Genomic DNA, 23,406 nt, shown 5'->3' on the forward strand with positions numbered 1-23,406 from the left:
TCTCAAAGATGACCGTTTTTACGTACGATTCTACACTTGGTAACAAACGGGTACGTACGACTCTACACAAGGCCGACATGCCACAACTAAATTGTCTGCTGAGAGAAAAGTAATCAAGCGATCGACTTGAAATTGCTCATCAGCTTTCTTGAGGCTTGTCTCTATTTTTTACCGTCTTTGCCGACTTCGAATTCCGAAAAATGACTTTGTGACGTCACAATTACCATTTTTAAAAAAGGTTCTTTGGTAGAGGGGCCACTATGCAGCGCCCTCCGGTGACATATCTACCGGGGGTGCATCAATCGATGGTAGGGGCCCTAAGGTTTCTTGCGATGGCTCCCGCTTGTAGCTAGCTCGTCGCAAAGCCGAGATGTAGGCTCTCAAAGATGACCGTTTTTACGTACGATTCTACACTTGGTAACAAACGGGTACGTACGACTCTACACAAGGCCGACATGCCACAACTAAATTGTCTGCTGAGAGAAAAGTAATCAAGCGATCGACTTGAAATTGCTCATCAGCTTTCTTGAGGCTTGTCTCTATTTTTTACCGTCTTTGCCGACTTCGAATTCCGAAAAATGACTTTGTGACGTCACAATTACCATTTTTAAAAAAGGTTCTTTGGTAGAGGGGCCACTATGCAGCGCCCTCCGGTGACATATCTACCGGGGGTGCATCAATCGATGGTAGGGGCCCTAAGGTTTCTTGCGATGGCTCCCGCTTGTAGCTAGCTCGTCGCAAAGCCGAGATGTAGGCTCTCAAACATTCCCTCATAAGATTTACTTTTCCTATTGCTGTGTTTTGGGAATCCCCTGTTATGTTAATACATTAAAAAAGGAACCCAATATCGTCATAATTCCTCGCGCTATAGAAATAATATGATTCGTAATTATTTTTTGTTGTTTTTTAGTCAATATTGTTTGTTGTTATGTTAATTATTTGGAGCATTTGTGGAATTAAGTATTATTTTACACTAATTTCGACTTATAATGTCGTTGTTTATCATTTTATTCTCTTGCTGGCTCTCTTGTCGGTTTATCAACACTAATTTGCAATTTGATGTTGTACCTAACTTTTGTTCGGTATTTTGTTTCGACCTTATTGCAACAGTGGTTGGCAAGGCTTCGCATGAGTGACGTCAAGTTTTTTGATGTTGTTAAAAACAGGGTTAATGACGTCACAATTACGTAAAATTTTGCATGACGTCATCATATGACCTAAACTATGTTGTGACGTAATTTCATAATTCTGTGACGTCATTAACCTATGTACGTACGATTGTACACTAGACCCCTGCTATTTTAAAAAAAGTGTTGTTGCCAGTCATGTTTTATAAACCTTTCCTTTTGCTTAACATGCAGTGTTGTCAGTGTTATGTAGGTTTAGGCCACAGCTTGCAAACCTTAAACAAATCCACTTACCAGATGATTGTTATCTCTTTGGTTCTTTAGAGCTAATAAATTGTTTTCCTTTTGAGAGCTATTTGGGTATTTTAAAACAATGTGTGCATTCTGGCTACAAGCCTTTTGAGACCAGAGTGAAGCTAGACAGCAATCGCTATTGCGCTAAAACTAAAAAAGATGCGGTATTGAAATTTTGACACAATATTCTACGCTTTTAGAGCGTTTCAGCGCACAAACTTTCGAAAAAAAAATATTTTCCAGTTAATAATACGCGTTTTTTGGTACAGTTAACTTGTTGCTATAAGCTCGAGTGATAGCTCATTTTAAAGGTATGTATGTAGAGAACAACATTTGTAAATTTCATGGAGTAGCGATGAGATTTAGGGCCAGCGCACATTGAATATTGTTTGGGTGGAATTTTATCGGTTTTGTGATGTCGGTTATGAATTTTCGATAGTGTTTTCGTGCTGACTCCCTTTTGCTAAATGCTCGAGTGATGGCTCATTTTAAAGGTATGAATGTAGAGAACAACATTTGTACATTACATGGAGTTGCGATAAAGTTTAGGGCCAGCGCACATCGCATACTTTTTGGGTTGATTTCGGACATTATTTATGAATTATCAATCGCAAATTTGGTACAGTTAACTTGTTGCTATAAGCTCGAGTGATGGCTCATTTTAAAGGTATGAATGTAGAGAACAACATTTGTAAATTTCATGGAGTAGCGATGAGATTTAGGGCCAGCGCACATTGAATATTGTTTGGGTGGAATTTTATCGGTTTTGGGATGTCGGTTATGAATTTTCGACAGTGTTTTCGTGCTGACTCCCTTTTGCTAGAAGCTCGAGTGATGGCTCATTTTAAAGGTATGAATGTAGAGAACAACATTTGTAAATTTCATGGAGTAGCGATGAGATTTAGGGCCATAACTGATTGAATATTGTTTGGATGGAATTATTTCGGTTTTGGGATGTCGGTTATGAATATTCGATAGCGTATTAGTGCTGCGTGCCTGTTGCTAGAAGCTCGGGTAATGGCTGATTTAAAAGATATGGGTGTAAAGAATAACATTTGTAAATTTCAATGAACTGCGTTAAATTTTAGGGCCAGCGCACATCGGATATTGTTGGGGGTGAATATGGCATATTATTATTAATAATTCGACTTGACTCCCCCGTTGCTAGATCATTGTGTTTGGGCTTATTTTGAAGCATATGCTTAGGAGAAGACTTTGCAAGACATTTTATGAAGTACCCCTGGCGTTATGACGTTCATATCGCTGAATATTAATTTCAACATACGCGTATTAATAACTGGAAAATATTTTTTTTTCGAAAGTTTGTGCGCTGAAACGCTCTAAAAGCGTAGAATATTGTGTCAAAATTTCAATACCGTATCTTTTTTAGTTTTAGCGCAATAGCGATTGCTGTCTAGCTTCACTCTGGTCCTTTTGAGCAAGTGGGGACACATGCCTACAACCAAAATGAAAATATTGTAATATCCATGAAGAAAGAAGTTTTTTCTTTGCCTCCTGGTTGTGTTTTTAAATGCAATGTAAATGGCTTATCATTGACTGGGTTTGAAAGAACCGATGTACGGCATTATAAAAGAGCAAGGTTGTTTAATGGTTGTACTATTTCTGTTTCAAATGTTGCAGATTCCACCATAAAAAGTAAATTGCTGAAGTAAATGATATTGTTACATTCAATTCAGACAAGTATTTTGTAGTAAAAAATTACTTAAAAATGAAACAACTGTTTAAAACACCCGTTTCATCGTTCACTGTTGGCATTTTTGTTGTTTGTGATTTGGAAAGTGATTATTTTCTTGTGCCATTTGATGTATCTGTTAAAAAATGTTTCGTTTCCTATTACCTTATGGTGAAAAGTTTGTGGCCATTGCGTTACTTCATTAGGCTATATAAATTAAAACAAAAAAACTGTATGAATATGGTCAGTCATTTCAAAACCATGTTTTTGTTTAGATTTCTGAAGGTTAAAAAATGAAAAAAATTGTGTGTGTGAGATTTATCTGAGGAAGCAAATCTGATATTGTTTGTAAACAATGGATGATTACTGAAACACGATGCCGATGGCCACAAAATGACCAAAATGTACAAGAAATGGTTAAGAATAAAGTTTTATCGGAAGAAAATTGGAAAGTATTTTCATGTGAAACTTTATGTCAGTCAAGTAAGTATTTTTACTTGTAAATGTCAACAATATTCTCCCAACTCACAAATATGGTGTATCTTCATGACGTTTTGCTTTAAATTACACTTTTAACTATTACATTGAACAAAATCCTTTGTGTGGCATTGAGGTGTAATTGTTCGCTACATAATTTGTTCATGTTTATTAGATTCCTATGATTGATGCTTAAAAAAGGCTTACACTGCCGAGGAGATTAATGACTCCTCTGAAGATGATGGCAGCACCGGTACACAAATACCTACACTACAGCGGGAGAATGCTATTGCACCAAAAAGGTATGTTTAGTGGGTAGAATACAAACAATGTATAAACTACATTGCAAATTTAATGCTTGTGTTTCAGGATATTTTTATCTCCTCAACATCCAGCACCAAGAAAAAGGGCAAAGGTAGAAGACCTAACTAATCTGAGCAACATTTGTTGGGAGTTGAACATTATCAGAACGGATGTTGCTAATGTTTTGAATGCTGTAAAATCCAACAAAGTCATGATTGAAGATGCTCTTGCCTATATCAAAAGTTTAAAACAAGTAGAACACCAAAAGGAAACTACATGGACAGCATTTCAACCAGCTTCATCAGAAGAAGAACTGTCAAATTCTGAATAAATTTCAAGTAAAGATGGTGTTTTATTTTTTAAATGTTTGTTATACACAATGTTTATAATGTTCCAGTAGAATTTATAATGTTTCCAAGTGGAATTTTTTGGTCAGTGTTATTTGTTAAGTACTTCTTATATTTACAGGATTTTCAAAATATTGGAAGAAAAATTGATCGCGGAATGCTGCGTGTAACTGTGAGAGCATTTATGAGGTGCTTCATGACAAGGCCCTTGGCTTTGACCTACTCATGGTCTGGACTTGGCGGTCAAAGAAAAGCAACTAAGAAACCGTTTAGTGGTTCTCAATTGGTTGATGTCCTTCGAAGTAAGTTATATTTCATTACACTCAACTCAACACCTGTGGCATTGCAGGTTATTCCTAGTAAGATTACGAAAAAGGTTTTGGGGTTAATGACCAATATTTGTAGATCTGTTAATCACTGATGCCTAATCTATTGGCAATGGAGAAATAAAATAGGTATACAATAGAGCAAATTTATGGCTGGTGTAGGATTTTTTCAGTTTGCCATGTACCCCTGGAGGTCCACAAACCACAGTTTGGCATTTCTTGGTTTCAACTGCCCAACAGTGTTGCAACTTTATTGACATTTTTCCTTGTTTAGAGTGTCTGCAATTCACAAGCCATAAATCAGCAAGCGGTCAAGAGGTTGTCAATGACATCAAGACAGTATTGTCTGGTGCTGCGGACTGGGATGGCGGCAGAAATTTAAGAAAAGGCGAAAAGGACAACAAAATATGTGAAGGTGCAGATGTTTCATCTGATGATACCATAAAATACGTTTCATCAGAAGATACAGATTCTGATTGAGTGCACACTGCACTTGTTAGTTGCACACCCTTTTCGTTATAATACCTTCGTTATCTTGCACATGTACTTTTTTAGGCATTTGCAAAAGTGATTTTTGTTGTTTCATTTGACTGGTGTAATGTGAAATAAACGTTGATAGACACTATTGTAAGTCTTGATTATGTGTGGATTATGACAGATATGCGTGTATTATCAATGGGCATCATGCTTTTTACAAGCATGATGACAAACATGATTCATCCAAGAAAGTCTATCTATGGCCGATGTTACATTTGCGTGCACAATCGGGGATAATAACAATGGGCAATATAGGACATGTCTAGCGTATTATCATACATGAAATCGTGATAACTTTGCTTTGATCCGACATAATTTTTCCGATTGGGTCAGCGTTCAATCAATCACGTGTGTGCCCCGACCATTGTCAGGGGTCAACAGAACAGGCTGCTTCGGTAAGACACCAACTAAGTGTGTATAAATTGTTTGCCACATCCCATAAATTCTCTGGGTACCCTCAAACTTGTAACTTACGCAGAAACTTACATACGTTCGTGTCGAAGAGGATTATCAAACTTTTGTAGACAGCTTTACACAAACGACTATGTTTTAAACTTAGACACCAGCACCAAAACAAATTTTAATTTAAATAAACATTTTTTTCCTTGTTTAACGAGAAATTCGCTAATAACGGTAATTAGGTTATAAAAAAAGCTTACAAAAGTAAACCTTATTCAGAACGGAATGTTCAATTGGAATAGTGCGGAGCAGGGACTCGTCCTGGGTAGTTATTACTACGGCTTCTTCGCAGCCGGTTTGCCAGGTACATGGATTGCACAAAAAGTTGGCAAAAAATATACGATTGGGTTGCCAATGTTAATATCATCTGCAATGACCCTGTTATCCCCGATCATCGTCAAATTCAATTTCGATTTTTTTATTGTTGTTCGAGTCGTCATGGGATTTCTTCAGGTAAGTTTTAGTTATACATTAGTCCAAGACCACCTGCACTTCAACTGGCACAGATATTAAAGGCTTCCAGGATTTACTTGATCCAGTATTTTAAACAAGTCGCGTAACTAGTGAAATACACTTGATTTTAGTATATTAGAGGCTTTACTTGATCCAGTATTTTAAACAAGTCGCGTAACTAGTGAAATACACTTGATTTTAGTATATTAGAGGCTTTACTTGATCCAGTATTTTAAACAAGTCGCGTAACTAGTGAAATACACTTGATTTTAGTATATTAGAAGCTTTACTTGATCCAGTATTTTAAACAAGTCGTGTGACAAGTGAAATAATGCCTTGACCGGCTGATTCGGTACAGCGCCGTCAATTGGCCTGGCGTAGCCTACTGTGATTTGTAGTAAAATATATATGATTTTGATATTTAGCTCGTAAGAAGCAAAATATCTACTAATCGTACATATGAAAGGACCTTAAGGATGATTTTAAGGTATAACTTGGTTAGGTACTCAGCTACTTGATGCACGAAACCGCATGCAAGCGTACACTTAATCGTTTCTGAATATTTTCAAACTCTGTTTTTAATGTTTACAAGGCGTGGCATCAACGTTGATGTTGGGTGTTTGGGGAAAATGGGGGCCACCACAAGAAAGAAGTTTATTGGTTTCAATTTACCTTTCCGGAATTAGCGTGGGATACTTTCTTGTGGTATTTGTTGGTGGAATCATATCTCAACAGTTGGGTTGGGAATCGGTTTTCTACATACCAGGTTTAAAAGATATTTACTAATATGCAAAACCTGAAAGTTACCATAAACGCTTACCAGCAAATAGTTTATCAGAAAAAACATTATTCTTTTAATGCCAGTTTTCTTTCCTCTTTAATTTAACAAGACCATAAAACAACTTTAAAAAAAGCTGTCTAAACTGTATTATGATTGCAAAGTACACAGTAATTGCTTGAAACAAATTTTCCTTTGACAAAATACATTTTAGGTGGGCTAGGTGCGTTTTGGTCTGTACTCTGGATAGTCATTATAGCGGACACACCGGATAGCCACCGCAGAATATCAGAACAAGAAAAACGATACTTACAAGAAAGCACAGGCTTCAAGACTGAGTCAGAAGACAAAGTAACTTTCCAATTACTATGATCGATTTGGTATGGTTAATTTTTTTTAAGTTTTCACAAAAATTATGGCTAGAAGCGTGAAGTGCAACATTGCTTGCTGATTAGAAAGCTTTCCAAGGCCACATTGCACACAATAAAACAAAACAACGTATTTTTAAGCAATTCAATCAATAAATGACATTTTTTATTCACAAATTAAACAGAACCTTTATTTGCAACAAGGAAAACTCCAACGTCAAGAAAAAGAGAGTGCCATGGAAAAGTATTTTTACTTCTGGGCCGATGTACGCAATAATGTCTGCTTTGTTCGCTAACAACTGGATCAACTACACGTTGCAATCCATGCTGCCCACATACATGTCCTCGGTCCTAAGATACAATTTATCTCAGGTTGGTGCAACTATGTGAATGCCTAAAATTGCATTTCAATTCTGAAACAGATCTTCGACGGCAACCTGTGCAGAAGGGTCAAAAAGTGTTCTGTTGTACCAAACGTTTTTCACTTTACACGACAAAACGTGCTACTTATAAGCGGAAAGATGTTTGGGTTATTCTCGCGCCGTAAGCAAAACCTTTAGGCATTTTGGTCGAGAACTGTTAATGCCGAACCGAACACAAGAAATAAAAAATACGATGATGCTTGCCACTTAGTTTACGGTTACTGCATGAGGTTCGACTCTGTCCATCAATGCTCAAACCCACATATTTTCCTATCTCTGCTCAGACAAAAGTCGAACGTGATACCTGCCCAATCAAAAATTTAAGTCGGCGTATCTACGGCCAACTGCTAATTTGACGAGTTTATGCCTGGATTATACCACACTCGGCCAAGTGGTCCTAATTTGACGACTATCGAAGATAATTTAGGCGGTTTTAAGCTTGATTTGTTAAGCGTGGCCACCTGAAGTATTTTTTAAGCATGGCCAGATTTATTGATTTGGGAAAAAATGCACGTTTTTTATTTTGTCTTAAATTTCACCAGTGTTCAATTTAACCTGCGTTTAAAATTGGTGTTGGTTTTAAAATGCTTGGCAAAATGCATGTAATGATTATTAAAACAACCTGGGTTCGTTTTAGTTCGATCATAGGACAACTCATAGTCTACATGTGACGAATGAATCAAAATGTAACTAGGTATTGTTTGGAGACTTTGAAAAACTTTGTGTGCAACCACAGTCTTGTCCAAATTGTTCTATTGTGACGTCAAACAACGTCCTATTGTGTAATTGGTTGACAAAATCACGTGAGTATGTATTTGAATATGATAGGCTAAGTATTTGCGACTTATGCCTCGTGTTAAATAGTTACAAAGTGTGGCAGTTAGAGAGAAATGTGTTGCAGTGTCACTGTTATGACTGTCAAGACAGCTTAAATGGAGTCGTCGTTTGCTATACAACAATGGCGAAGAGTGTTGTCTGTGATATTAATGGAATTATTTAGAATCTTCAATCAAAAAACGTATCAGCATAGGTTTGGGAAAGCGTGATGTACATCGTCGTTATAAGTGGTAAGTTCTTGGTTTGTATGTTCAAGTTCCTTTAACTAACTGTGTTAAAACAAAATAGATTCAAATAGTTTTGTGTGTAATAAGTTTTGTGTGTAAGGGCGTCTACTTTTCAGCAAGTCGGTTCAGCCTTTTATTTTTCTCATCACATGTGTAAGTTTCAGAAGTCTGAACTAACTTGCATTCTTTCTCTTTACAGAAGTTTTATCACAAGGTGAGCCAGAGCTGGAGAAAAGAATATGGACGTGCACTACGGGCATCACTGGCAGCATTGATTAAAATCGAAATGATTTTTCTAATACAAAATGTAGCCTACGAACTAAATATGTTGTGTCATTTTTGCGATGCGCCGAGGTAGAGAAGTATGTAATTTTTTCGTGTTTAGGCTTGGGACATGTAAGGGTTATCTTAATTTTAACATATTTATGTTTGGAACACCCAAGTGTTATCGTACTTGCGCAGTGCATAATGCACGTGTGGGCCATCAAACCGCCGATGTCAAATTTCAGGGGTATAAACAAGTGTCTATCCCAATTTTATCTATGGACTATAACAGTGGTTCTTAACCGGTGGGAAATTTAATGTTTTCAAAGGGAAATTATGTTAGTCAGGAAACCAAACTCGGGCCCGAGGGTCGAATCCGGCTTTGAATTAACCGTTGAAAGTTACTTTACTAAAATTTTTCCGCAACGAGCCAACGACATGTAAAATTGATTTAACCAAGGTTTACAAGACACATACAAATGCGAAGGCCGTTTGTTACATCACAGACAAGACTAAAACCTTAAATGACTTTGCCATTATGCACGAATAAAAGCCTTTCCTTTGTTGATTTTGAGGCAATAAATGACTAATGCAAGCAGAGTTAACCCTTCAATATTCCAAAAAGTTTTACTCTCTCACAGAAGCAATATTTAAACTAAATGAGATTGAACTAAGCCTATATGGTCCCGATCAAATCGCTTTACACATTTTTATCATTTAAAGAATTTTTTTTTGTTAACGTAGTGCACAAAACATCATTACAAAAATAACAGAGCGGGAAATTCGAAGTTGATAATTGACGTTAGTGGGAAACCACACCAAAAAGGTTAAGAACCACTGGACTATAACAACTGCCCATGTATGACTTATCGATAATTTATGGATAAATCAAACTTGGGGTAGTGATAAATTTCTGATTGGGTGGCTACTTTATGCCCATAATAAAAAATCGTAAAAATGGGTTGTTTTTGTTTGAACACAGGGTGGTATATGGTCTTCCTTGCCATATATTTTTAAATGGATAGTGGCAACAGTTGCCGGGTTCCTGACGGACTACGTATTACGGAAAAAATGACATCAATCGCGGTTCTTCGAAATGTTAACACAACTATTGGACGAATGGTGCCCGCAGTTTTTATTGTGCTTGCCGGATATGTTGGATGCGACGCAACGGCAGCTATTGCATGTTTTAGCGTATCTCTGGCGGTTAATGGATTTCTAAGTATGTAAAAAGGTCGATTTACTATTGCAGTATATAAATCATATTAGGCCTACCTCAACCTAAAGAGACTTTCCGCGATATGCGGTAATAAAAACTTGACCTGTTGCTTGAAAATGTATGCAAAATACAAGCTTATTGACCGTTTACCAAAGTTTGCATGTCATGTTTGTCAAAAACTGTTAACGCAAACAACTAACACACTCAGTAATTTTTAAAAAGTAAGTTTCAACGACGTGTACATTTCGATCAATTTGCAAACTTAAGGCAACTACTTTGTCAACAGCCTCAGGATGTGTACCCAACACCGTTGACATCCCACCCGATTACGTCAACATATTGTTTGGAATTTTCAACACAGTGGGAAATATACCCGGCTTTGTAGCACCCCAAGTCGTCGGCTGGATTCTGCTGGACAATGTGAGTTGCATTTAAGCACGAATAAATGTCTTTTTTATTGCATCCCTGTCAAGTCGACCGTTCAGTTATCAAACTATTAAAACAAAAACGGTACTCAAGACAAAGATACTAGATTACGAGAACCAAAAATAGATGTTAACTTTGCTAAAATAGTGATATATTTTTGAAGACTATAACTAAAAACACTTAACGGTCGTTTTTCAGAACTCATTAACGCAGTGGCACACCGTGTTCTGGATAGCAGCTGGAATCGACGTAATTGGAACAGTTGGTTTACCTTATATTTAGCTCTGCAAAAGTGCAACCGTGCGGGCCATGGTCGAATCAGTTGAAAGAGACTCAGGTTTGGTTATGTTAGCACAATGGAATGTTACTTTACTGAACAGAGCTATTTACAAATAAACACTCAGTTAAAACTGCAAGCAGCACAACAAATTAGCTAAACGTTGACATTGATCACTTATCAAAAACTAGGTCGCGACCCAAAAGTGGGCTCCCTTTTTTTGTCGACAAATTGTATCGATAACAGTATACAGTACTTATAATCATTCTACTTTTTTGGCATGTCGCAATAAGTTGTGGCATTGCAGTCCTTTTTTATCAGCTGTGTGAAACAAATGGGTAACAACAGCCTCAACAATATTTCATGTTTATTATTTGGATCGCTGCAAAAAAGTTGAGAAACACTGTCTTTGTAGAAGACATTTAAGCTAACCTGATTACTTTTGCTTAAGGTGGTAGCATGCAAAAAATACCCTGGTTGAAATAAATGCTTTTACATTTCGAAAATCCAGGTCATACGAACATGGAATACAACAAAGAGGACGAAGTTACTTCCATGTGAAATCCCGAGTAAGGTTGGAGCACAACCCTCGACTAGTTACGAAATTCTACAAAATCGACGAAATATAACCACAAACAGAATTCAGAGATTGCAAATTTTTAAACTCTCTGCATTCAGGATGGATTTTTTGTCTAGGCCAATTACTACCAGGATGTATTGTTTATTTATGTAAGCAACGACTTAAAAACATGGAAATACTAAGCAGATATCTATGGGATGTATAGACACATATGTTTACAAATACAAACTGATTTATATGTATCGTGACGAAGTTGTAAGCAACTGTCTAATCATACTGAGGTTCTTTTGCAAACAGAAACGCTCTGAAGTCTGTAATCAAAGCTTAAAATATGATAAACAAGTTTTTTTTAATATGGTAAACAAAACTCCCGCTTTGCACAACGAGTGAATAATGAGAAAACGCCATTGTCATCATGCCGAAAATTTCCGGATTTAAGTTGTGAAAAACTTTTACTGAATAAAACATAGCTGTTAGACCAAATTTAAAAGGGGGTATCTACACTGCGCAAGTACCTGAACTGGTCCAAGAGGATCGATAAGTAAAATGTATGGTCGATTAATTTAAGATCAACAAGCCCATATATTTTTCCGAGTCACATAAAACACATTTAATTACGAACTTTTTCGCAAAGTGTCATAAGTGACGATTGTGTATCATAATCGATTTCCATTTGCCTTTATTTAAGAGTCAACAACAAAGCCCAATGCAAAACATGCTCTTAGCAAATTTAAGTTTAAACACGTTTGGTACACATAGATGTCATACATGTACTTTGTCAAGGATGACGCTTACGCAAATAGTTAAACTTGCATGAGCAAAAAAGAACAAAACTATATCGTTTGACCAATATATCGGTCGAAGAGTCAAATGTATAAAACGTTGTAAAATAATTCGAAAAAACAACAGTGAAATTAAAAGACGAGATTTTACCGTGACCGTAGTATACAAAGTTAGTTATCAATGCTCTGCATGGTAAAGCATACAATCAGGTGATTTCAGTTGGTTGACAGATCAAGAGCAAATGTATCAAGCGACAAAACAAACACACACACTTGGCAGAAGAAGCATATTTGTTGACTAGCTGAATCGACGGACAATTTTGCTTAATCACCTGAATGTTACTGCACTGTTAACCAGCAGCAGGGTGCATATGTATCGAATCAGTTAAACTTTATTCGAACCCAATGTGGCAAATTTCCAGCTATTGTATTAAGTTTGTCTGCTAGGAAGTATTGTTCTGTTGCTGCAATAGTAATGTGAAAGAGATTTAAAGCTGTGCTAAAGAGAAGTACAATGACTGTTGCCGAACCAAAAGTTAAAGAGGTAGGCCTAAGATATAGGGGTTCACAAGCTGCGGCCGAGAACACACAATTTGGCCTGTACCCGTGGTAAAATTTACACATGTATATTGAGACATATGTTCTGGCGGCCGTGCATTGACAAAAACGTTCTTGCTAGGAACTGTGATGGGTTTCTGAAATATTTATATTACAGCTCAAAACATGCACGCATCAAGCTGTAAAGTTCGGTGTAGGAAAGCGACGCAAAAAATAACATATTCATTGATGAAATGTTTTTGATCTAAACGTTACGCATGACAAGATGAGAGATTGTGAGAAAAAAAACCTGCATCTTCATTTATTCTAAAAAAACACTGCTATTGTTTGTGAAAAATGAACATGTGATGCTAACCGGCATTGGAAAAAACATGCATTCCTGGTCTAGATCAGTGTTGTGTGCATATGTAAAGCATTTATTTTCAAAGCACCATGTTATTGAACACAGGAGCCTACACCAGGATGCTACCTAAAGGCGAGATACGTTCTGGCAATTATGGAGTTTTTTGGAATGACAAGTTTACAAATGATGCGAGGAAACATATCTGTTGCCATTGTTGCTATGGTAAACACAACATCACCAGTCGACGTCAATGACTCAGCATTAAATCAATCAGCTGTTTGCCCCGACCGAGGTCAGGGGTCAACGGATCAACCCGCTTCGGTAATACAATTTAACAAAGTGTGCATTTATTTGTTGCCATTCAAATATCTAACAAGTCTAAAAAATACAAATATAACCTATTAAAAACGCTACCGGCATTTAATGCCCATTCGTAGAATATACAGACTAACCCGGTTAATCACCAATGCTGGCTAATTAAATCCGCTGAATTGCATAAAGATCGTAAATCTCTACCGTGACCAATATAATTTGTTAAGAGAGTTAGATAATAATCGCTAAAACTTTAATCGAAATATGCGATACACGGAAACGTTTTCCGTGTGAAACTCACACAGACCAATGTCTGTTTTCACTTAGACACAAATAAACCACATTTCAAATGCACTACAAACTACGTATTTACTTGTTATGACAGATTCTCTTAATGCCTGACAAATGTTTTTCTAACTACGGACAATGCTAAAATACTGCTCTTTCAGAACGGAATGTTCAATTGGAATAGTGCGGACCAGGGTCTTGTCCTGGGCAGTTATTACTACGGATACTTTGCAGCCGGTGTGCCAGGTGCATGGATGGCACAAAAATTTGGTATGAAATACACGATTGGATTGCCAATGTTGATAACTTCTGTGATGACCCTGTGTTCCCCGCTCGTCGTCAATTTTAACTTCGAATTTTTTATCGTTCTTCGGGCCGTCATGGGATTTCTTCAGGTAAGATTTAGTGAAATAATAAACCGGTTATATTCTGATGTAGCCTACAAGCACTGTACTTTTTGATATTGGAAGATGTAGACTTGAGACAATTCGCACAACCACTTCAATGTATCCTATTTTGCAACACGACATTTGCGGTCAGGCCTTTTAGTATTTCTTTTTCGAAAATCTTCTCCTAGTATTTCGAAAATCCTCTCGCACCGTAAAACTTGAGATTTATTTTGACATATTTACAGGGCGCGGCGGCTCCGGCGATGATGGGTGGTTGGGGAAAGTGGGGACCACCAAAAGAAAGAAGTATGCTAATTTCAATTTCCATTTCTGGAGTTAGTCTGGGATATTTCGTGGTGGTGTTTGTTGGTGGAATCATATCTGAAAACCTGGGATGGGAATTCGTTTTCTACATTCCAGGTTGAATACATGTTTAAAAATATTTTTGTTCAAAAACATCAAAAACCCTTGCACCAAACTAAGTGTTCAACCAAGGCAACCCAAACAATTAATGATCCGATGCCTTAAAGATACGTTTACACATGTTTTCAAGTATGAGATATAGACGATAAACAAATATTACAATCTAATATATTTTGCACTGCAAATGGGAGAAGCACCCCGATATTTACCGCTTTACACAGTTTTGCTATCGCATAACCAACAAATTTCAGGTGGGATAGCTACATTCTGGTCTATCCTCTGGTTGGTAATTATAGCAGAAACTCCGGAAGACCATCCAAGAATATCGAAACAAGAAAAGCAATACATACAAGAAAGCACAGGTTTCAAGGCTGGTGCTGAAAAAAAAGTAAGTTTCATTGGCGCTTCCGTGTGGTCTCCGTGATTGGCACTCGTTGTTTTGAGCATTTTTGTGTAGAAATTTGTAAGCCTTGATTAGGAATAAGGGAACATATTTGACCACCATGTTTACGCGTATCTTAAAAAGGAAAACTCGAAGGCCAAGAGACGGAGAAAAGTGCCATGGAAGAACGTATTTACTTGTGTGCCGATGTACGCAATAATGACTGCTTTGTTCGCAAACAACTGGACCAACCACACATTACAATCCATGCTACCAACATACATGTCGACTGTTCTCAAATACAACCTATCGCAGGTCGGTTTATCCAGTACAGGGGTCACCAAACTTTTTTCACTGCGGGCCGGATAAGTTTAATAATGATTCGCGCGGGCCGCATAGTTTACATGCCCTTGCGCCGTCTTTCCAAACTTAGCCCGCAAAGCGATTTTTATAGGGGCGTCAAGATTTTTATATTTTTATTTATAGGGGCGTATTTTTATAGCGACAACCCGTTTAAAATCCGGTTATGCGACTTTAAAACTGTATATTTCGTCACAAGTAACAAAAGAAGGCAATTATTTGCGCACAATTAACACTTGTAGTCTTGTCTATAACGTAACAAGCGGGCTTTGGCTTAATCCTGGGCGTTGTAATCCTGTGAAACTACGTAACATTGATTCTACATATCGCGACAGGAAAACTTTCGTAACGAGTAGATTACTTTTTGAATGTTACAAAGTTGTCAATACAATTTGACGAACCAAACAATGTCGTCGCGGGCCGGATGAAATAACCTCGAAGGCCGGATCCGGCCCGCGGGCCGTAGTTTGGTGACCCCTACATAGTTTCAAATTGCATTAAGGCAATAAGACGTTCAGCGTTTCGTTTCTGCATCGACCAGGAGCATTTGCTCGGCGTGTAGAAATCCAAGCTTTTAAATCACCCAGCATGCAAAAAAGTTCGCTCAAACTAAATGCATTTAAACGCAGGGTGGAATATGGTCTTCCTTGCCGTACGTGTTTAAATGGATAACGACAACCGTTGCAGGAATTATGACAGACTATGTGCGACGTCGAAAACTAACTTCAATCGGGGTTCTTCGAAAGTTTAACACAACTACAGGTTTAATGGTCCCCGCAGTTTTTGTTGTGCTTGCTGGATACGTTGGATGCGATTCCGCAGCTGCTATTGCATTTTTTACCATTGCTGTGGCAGTCAACGGATTTCTAAGTACGTAGAGACTATAGGGAGTTCAGCATAGTGCTTCATCGTGATAAAACTGTTACCGGTATTTGCTGAATGCACACAATTGTAGCTAATCATGAACTGCCGGAGAGCGGTAATGACAACAGCAGTTGTGCAATACAGTGAAATTTATATACCTACAAACTCTTTACTAGTAATTTGTTTGTGATCAAGAACATCATGTTATAAGAACTTTAAGTTAGTATTTAAGAACGCGACATTTAAACGCAACTTTCAAACAAAAAAAACGCTTTACCACAGAGAACATATTAGGGTTAAACACAGGTTCAGCTGTTAGTGCGTAATTCTTTTAACAACGAGTGTAACAACAATAACCCATTTTTTGCTAATTGCAAGCGCGAACTCATGACACCGCGTTAATCATTGAAATACGCGCTTTTTGAACAGCGTCTGGTTGCGTGGCAAACTCCGTTGACATCGCACCCGACTATGCCGGCATTCTGTTCGGAATTTGCAACACAGTGGCAAATATAACTGGCTTTCTTGCACCACAGGTCATCGGCTGGATTCTCCTGGATGATGTAAGTGAATCCAGGAAAAATAAAATAAATTGATTCTACTGAAACCTCGTTAAATCACCCTATTGTATGATGAATGAACGCTTCGCATGTTACATAACACATATTTCGAAAACAGTCAACAACAGTTTAATCTGGCATGCTTTTCATCTCTGTAGCAAAACAACGAGGCTGAAATAAAACCTTAACTTTTCACTGTCATTGTTTCAGAACTCATTAACGCAGTGGCAGACTGTGTTCTGGATTGCTGCGGGACTCGACGTAACTGGAACTGTGGTATTCCTAGTGTTTGGTTCAGGAAATGTACAATCGTGGGCCAAGGACAAATCAGTTGAGAATGATTCAGGTCGGCAGTGTGAGCACGACATATTGTTACTTATAAAACAAGGTGTTAAAGCAGTGGTTCCCAAACTATGCGCCGCGGCACACTTGTGTGCCGCGAGATGTCATTAGGTGTGCCGCCAAAAATACTGAAATTAAAATCTATCAAGTAGAGCAGTAGTACCAGGTGCTTAGACCACTAGGCCAACATGCTCCACGTCTCTGAGATGTTCAACTATAGGCTATTTAACTATGAGAGTGACCTGTATAGCGGCTTTATGACCTCATAGTTAGTGCCTTTGTCAGCTAAAAAATTATTCAAATGTTCGAAGTGCGCCAAATAATTTTTGTTTTTTCGAAAATGCGCCTTAAAAGAAAGAAGTTTGGGAACCACTGGGTTAAAGTTACACCGAGAAAGCTAAATTAAAAAACCGTTATTTTGGGTGTAAAATGACGGAGACATGTACCTTTAATGCATACGAATATGTAGATGACGTTTATTTACAACCCATATTATATATATTTTGCTCAAGAGGGAAGCGGATGTCATGAAAATGACGCCTTTAACCGAACAAACAAACTGAAAAAGCGAATGACTAAGACTTTATTAATGAATAAAGATCTACAAATCAGCCCATTAATATTTTTCCACGTGTCCAATTCCAGGTCACGTCAACACGGCGTACAACAAAGAGGACGAGGTTACTTCAATGTAATGACACAAACTGCCCACTATCTGCAAGCATTTCAAGCTTTGTATGCGTGCTGCAAATCGTTGTTTGACCAATAAAAGTCGTTTGCATAACGACGTAACATTCATGCCCGCCTACTATAGGTTGCTAAATAAAGATTTTCCAAATTTAAAAAGATTTGCAACAGTTAAAAGCTAGATATAAAGACTTCAGTTAGACGAGAATATAGCGAAACGCTTACTCTGGTGGTAAGGTCCAATGCATGGTTAGACATTGCATATGTAAGCAGCGTGGTGTACGAAATACCAGTAGTCCAGCTGATTCAGCAATGATTGACATATTATTGAACATGTAAAACATGGTGGCAAGTAATATAGTTTCAAAATCTTTCCAAGCCACCCGAATTCGAGACGTTACCACAACGATTGATTGAGTTTGATCCATAAGAGTTGGTATTTATATCGTTTCTTCACTAAGTAACCAGGACATAAAGAATGGATTTAAAAAATTCTGAGCAAGATGCAACTGAACTGATTTCAATGGAGGAGGTAAACATACACATTATGTTTATAAATATGTGAGCTTTGCAGTGTATGGTTCTGTTTTAGGAGTCTATTTTCAAAACTTACTCATAAAATGAAGTGAATTGTATTTGTTTAAAAAATAGCTCCACTACGCAAAAAAGCCTTAGTTAAAATTCGTTAGTATCTGCTGTAAAACCTAAATGCCATGGCTTCAGAAAGCTAAAATCGCTAACGGCCCATAAAATACCATTGTAGTCTGGCAAATATTAATTGCTAGTCAAAATCACACGGGTCAGTTAATGTTTTGATTGTAGAAAACTCCAGGATGCTATGTGAAAGCACGATACATACTCGCTCTGATGGGTTTCTTCAGTATGTTTAATGCTTACGCCCTCCGAACCAATCTTAGCGTTGCTATTGTTGCCATGGTTAATACGACAGGGGAAGGTCAAACTCAAAACCAAACCAACGTCTGCCCAGACAGAAGTCAAAATTCGTCCAGCGAACCAGCTTCGGTAAACTTTGCGAAACAATCTGCTACAACGTAACTGAAATCAACCAATATTAATATGTTAACTTTAACAACTGAAAATAAACATCTTCACCACTGAAAACCTTTAAACCTCATTTGCAAACTTCGGCTTGTCTGTATATTTTGGGCCACAGTACATTTAACAATAAATGCAAACACTCTCAAAGTGTATTTTGGCTAAAGTTAATCTGCACAGAATGGCTACTTTAACTGGAATCCAGCACAGCAAGGTTTACTGCTTGGTTGTTATTATTACGGTTATCTTTGCAACAATGTTCTGGGTGCCTGGATGTCGAGGAGGTTCGGATTTAGACTGGTCATGGGCGTGTCTATGATGTTATCTGGACTGATAACCGTATGTATGCCTGTAGTCGCGTACACAAGCTTTGAGCTCCTAGTGACCCTAAGAGCAATAGTTGGATTTTTACAGGTGAGGTAGGAAGTTTTTCAAAAGTAACATGCGTGAAACCTTACTTAAATGAAATTAGAAGATGTGTATCGAAAAGTGTCGGACATCTAAAGCAATAAAATAGCGAAAATTTTGATGTATCTTTAATCAGTTTATATTGATTTTGGAGAATTTTTTCAAGACGATTCTTTTTTACAACATTTTAAGGGTGTTTGCTCGCCATCCATTGTTGGCGCTTGGGGTGTTTGGAGTCCTCCAATGGAGAGAAGTACCCTGACTTCGGTTAGTATATCAGGAAGCAGCGTTGGAACGTTTGTGACTCTGCCAGTGGCTGGTTTGATTGCAGAGACCATGGGCTGGGAAGCTATTTTCTACATTACAGGTATTGTTCAGGCGCAAAGTATAAGTTATGACAGATTTTTGGTAAGCCAAAAAGCTCCAAAGTTGATGAGAACAAACAAAATGTGTGACGTTTAAATGTGTTTCCATCAGAAATACAAATCATTTATATACCAAAGTTAAAATGGACTTCAGCTTTAACAACGCAACACAACATATATTTTAGCTTTGCTTGTTGTAAGTAGGGCCGGGGATTTCTAGTCGGGTTAGGGTGATACGTTTCATAAACACGGTTTTGACTCGGCTACACATATATTCGAAACACAGCGTTGGTAGGTTGGGGCATAATACACTTATTTTCGCGCATAACTTCTTTTAAATAAATCGCGTTTATGTGTCCGTGTTTCAGGCCGGGTTGGGGACCCAGGTTTAGGCCCGCTTACGACTCTGGAATAGTTGCTATTAAACAAAAACAGGTGGATCAGCTATGGTATGGTGTGCGGCCTGGTTTGCCCTTGTATACGATTCGCCAGACCACCACCCAAGAATCTCAAAACAAGAAAAGGAGTTCATAGTTGAGAGCAACGGTGGGAGAAAGCAAAAAAAGCAGGTGACAAAAAAGACAAAAAAATGACTGACCAGTGAAAAAACATCGCCTTTGCACAGCACGTAGTCTGCAATGTAAACGGTACTGAAGTTTAACCCATGATTTTTGCATTCAGCATGAATATTTACGGTGTATCTCAAACACAGAAAACGCATCATACAAGTAAACTCCTTGAACATTTAAGGACACCAAAGTGCAAACTCCATGGAAATCGATTCTTACCTCTCTTCCAGTACTTGGAATTTTCTGCTGTCACTTTGCAGGAAACTGGGGCTCTTACACTCTTCTAACAATGCTCCCAACGTACGTTGCAACAATACTAAGATTCGACATAGCTACGGTAAGTCATGTCAATGCATTTGAGCTTTGTGTTCAGACATAGTAAATGTGGCTAATGAGCGAATCAAACGCCTTTGTGTCAAAGAAAAAGATTTAATAGTTTTTTTGAAACGTTTAACAACTATTTGAACAGCTTTCTTTTTTATCTTGAAACAACATTCAATTTTTGGCAAACAAATTAAATTGAACCACACCACAAGCTTGGCAAAATACAAACCATAATCTCATTCGTCAAGAGTATTATGCAATTATAAAAACTTTGTCCAAAATAACGATACAACAAACAATAAAGTAAAGGTACTCCTTATGTTATCCACGTTTTCTCTTTTACCAGACCGGTATCCTGTCGGCATTGCCCTACTTGCTACAGTGGATTTTCACTCTGTTGGGAGGGTACTTTACCGATGTTGTGCGAGGCAAAGGACTCGCATCAACAATAGTCGTAAGAAAAGTAAACACGACATTGGCTTTGACAATTCCAGCAATTTTTTTAGTGCTAGCTGGTTATGTTGGATGCAACGCAGCAGCCGCTATAGTCACTTTGTCCTTATCTGTGGCATTCACTGCATTAATGAGTAAGTGTATCCAACATTTACAATTTTAGTGGAAAATTTGTCCTATAAAGAAAGATTAACTTAGATGTAAAACCTGAGAGACCACAAACCTTGTTACAGACACAACTAATTCCCAACTTTAGACATTTTTTAAGTAAAGTAAGGTAAAGCTAATAGCTTTGATCTTGAAGGTTTAATGATTTCGCTGGCGGTTGGCGAAGTCAAAAGTTTTTGCGACAAGAAAGCAAATCCGATTGATGTCTATGTCCTGGTTTCGACCTGTTCTTTTTAAATTGCAGCGCCCGGTGGCACTGCCAACACTCTTGACGTTGCACCAAAATACGCAGGAATCATTTATGGAATTTCAAACACAACCGCAAGTATTCCTGGTTTCCTAGCGCCACAAGTGGTTGGATGGTTACTAGTGGATGACGTAAGTATCCAGTTACAAGAGTGTTTTTGCAATATCTTACAAATGAATCACTATAGATTGAAACGTATCAGCACTCTATGCTTTTGAAAATTGCTGAACGAAAAGCGAATTGTACAATTTAAAACGTTATTAATACCCGCGTCATCAAATATTGTGGGTTATGTACGATAGACGAAAAGTTTATGACCATGCTATCAACAGAGTTCACTTTCTCAATGGCAAACCGTCTTTTGGATATCGGCTGCAATCTATATAGCCGGCAATATCGTGTTTGTGTTGCTGGCCTCTGGACAGGAGCAACCATGGGCAATAGGAAACGTAGTTGAAAGAAAACCGAAACAAGGTAAAAGTTGATGAGTGTTGTCCAAATGCTTTCCAAATAAAATTTGCTTATCTTATCTCAAAAAACCACCAATTGATTCAAAACAGTTGATTCCTCCACACAAGAATCTCTACACAAAATTGACCATCACAATGTTTACTAAATGACCATCACAATGTTTACTAAATGACCATCACAATATGTTTACTGCTTGTTCTTCAGGTTCCGTTCAAAGTGTTTCAAGAACCATTTCAACCCAGTTATAATCGAAACAGTGGTCACCAAAGTTGTACAAAAATCGTCTACTATTTAACAGAGTGTCAGTCTCAAATCTTTCGTGGTTTCATATTGGGCATGTTAATTAGCCGTCGTGTCAACTAACCTTTATTCTAATTTGCGATTTATATTGAATTGGAAAATGCATACTGTTTGCATTATGTGGTCAACCAATAAAAAATGTCGGGCATAAAAAGCCCACTTGAAGGACATATCATGACTGCAACAGGTGACCGGCATCGACCTCAAAACAGGACAAGAAGTTTGAGAATAATATCGCTGCTAAAAAGCACAGGACACAAGCCAACAACTGTCATGTACAAAACCAGCAACAAAGACTGGTTCCCATGTGCCTGAATACTAAAGTAGTTTCACAAAAGTAGATTTACTAGTTTAATCAAAATAGACCTAGACAAATGAAATACCACCCGAATACTTTTTTGGAAAAGTAAACTCAACTGTACCCAAAAGCTGCTTAGAACTCTTAACACGTTATGAACGTTTGCTTCACATTTATCTACTGCCCGCAATTCGAAGCGACATTTCAAAAATAATAAACCTTGGTATTTTGTTTCGTAACGTTTTTTTCTGAACGGTAAGTCAAAATTTGGAACACATTTCGTTCTGTCGTAACTTACAAACTAACTCATCGTAAACTGTCAAAACAATTTGCCCGTTGAATTAGACTGCAGTCAACTACTGGCTGGTTTCACGCAATTTGACTGACAGACAACAAAAATCTGGACAACATAATGCAACGCAAGTATCGCTACATAAAATTATAAATATTATAAGAGCTGACCTTTTTGACACACTTTGGTTCCATTTTCTTATTTCTGTTTCTAGAAAAATAGTTTTTGTCCAATGTGTTAAATCCATTCACCAAGATAATTTTACTTTTCAAAATACTTATTTAACATGATGATGTTTTACTTTTTAATACACAGCCCTGTCCAAAACAATACGTTACACTAAAACTGAAAAGCTGAAACATTGAAAAGTTTTAATTGTTTGAAAAATATTTAGGCATTAACGTTTACCTCACTGTACCTTGTTATTTCTTGCTCGTGGGGCATCTGTGAAGATTTTCAGCCATGCAGTAGTTATACTAGGTGCTACTATGATCCACCGTTTCAACAAAATGCAGCACACCACCCTACATCAGTACGAACACCTGCTACTGCTGGTTTTGAAAGCAGAAACCTGGAGCGCACAAAACGTTCGCCTCAAACAATTAGGTAATTGTGACGTCACACTGGTCTTACTTTAGGCAAACTTGTGGATTTGCCTGTGACTTGTTTGATAACAAAAAAGGATGTATCCTTGTGCAAAACGTTTCACAAATATTGTGTCTTTTTTGGAAAGTGTACAGGTAAAATTTTG

General features: G+C 37.6%; 2 protein-coding genes and 1 pseudogene across 3 annotated transcripts; all 3 read left to right on the top strand.

Annotated features, from left to right (window-relative positions):
- The first annotated feature begins 1,050 nt into the window (after positions 1-1,050).
- Positions 1,051-5,192, top strand: LOC145209442 (uncharacterized; annotated as a pseudogene). The gene is made up of 5 exons (XR_013855099.1): positions 1,051-3,597; positions 3,767-3,893; positions 3,961-4,232; positions 4,363-4,543; positions 4,842-5,192. The product of XR_013855099.1 is annotated as an uncharacterized LOC145209442 (transcript).
- A 4,791-nt stretch (positions 5,193-9,983) lies between these two features.
- LOC145229438 (sialin-like) lies at positions 9,984-17,712 on the top strand. Its single transcript, XM_080094809.1, has 11 exons — positions 9,984-10,134; positions 10,418-10,551; positions 13,203-13,418; positions 13,859-14,092; positions 14,332-14,506; positions 14,761-14,897; positions 15,036-15,206; positions 15,881-16,121; positions 16,545-16,678; positions 16,886-17,021; positions 17,663-17,712. Exons 1-11 carry the CDS (start codon positions 9,984-9,986, stop codon positions 17,710-17,712), a joined length of 1,779 nt encoding a protein of 592 aa, XP_079950935.1.
- Positions 17,713-18,182: 470 nt separating this feature from the next.
- On the top strand, positions 18,183-21,934 carry LOC145229529 (sialin-like). Its single transcript, XM_080094920.1, has 8 exons — positions 18,183-18,236; positions 18,527-18,727; positions 18,941-19,174; positions 19,361-19,576; positions 20,284-20,439; positions 20,773-21,013; positions 21,292-21,425; positions 21,627-21,934. Exons 1-8 carry the CDS (start codon positions 18,183-18,185, stop codon positions 21,777-21,779), a joined length of 1,389 nt encoding a protein of 462 aa, XP_079951046.1. The 3' UTR covers positions 21,780-21,934.
- Positions 21,935-23,406: the final 1,472 nt, after the last annotated feature.

This window comes from Phallusia mammillata, chromosome 1 (assembly GCF_965637545.1).
Source record: "Phallusia mammillata chromosome 1, kaPhaMamm4.hap1.1, whole genome shotgun sequence".
Lineage (NCBI taxonomy): Eukaryota > Metazoa > Chordata > Ascidiacea > Phlebobranchia > Ascidiidae > Phallusia > Phallusia mammillata.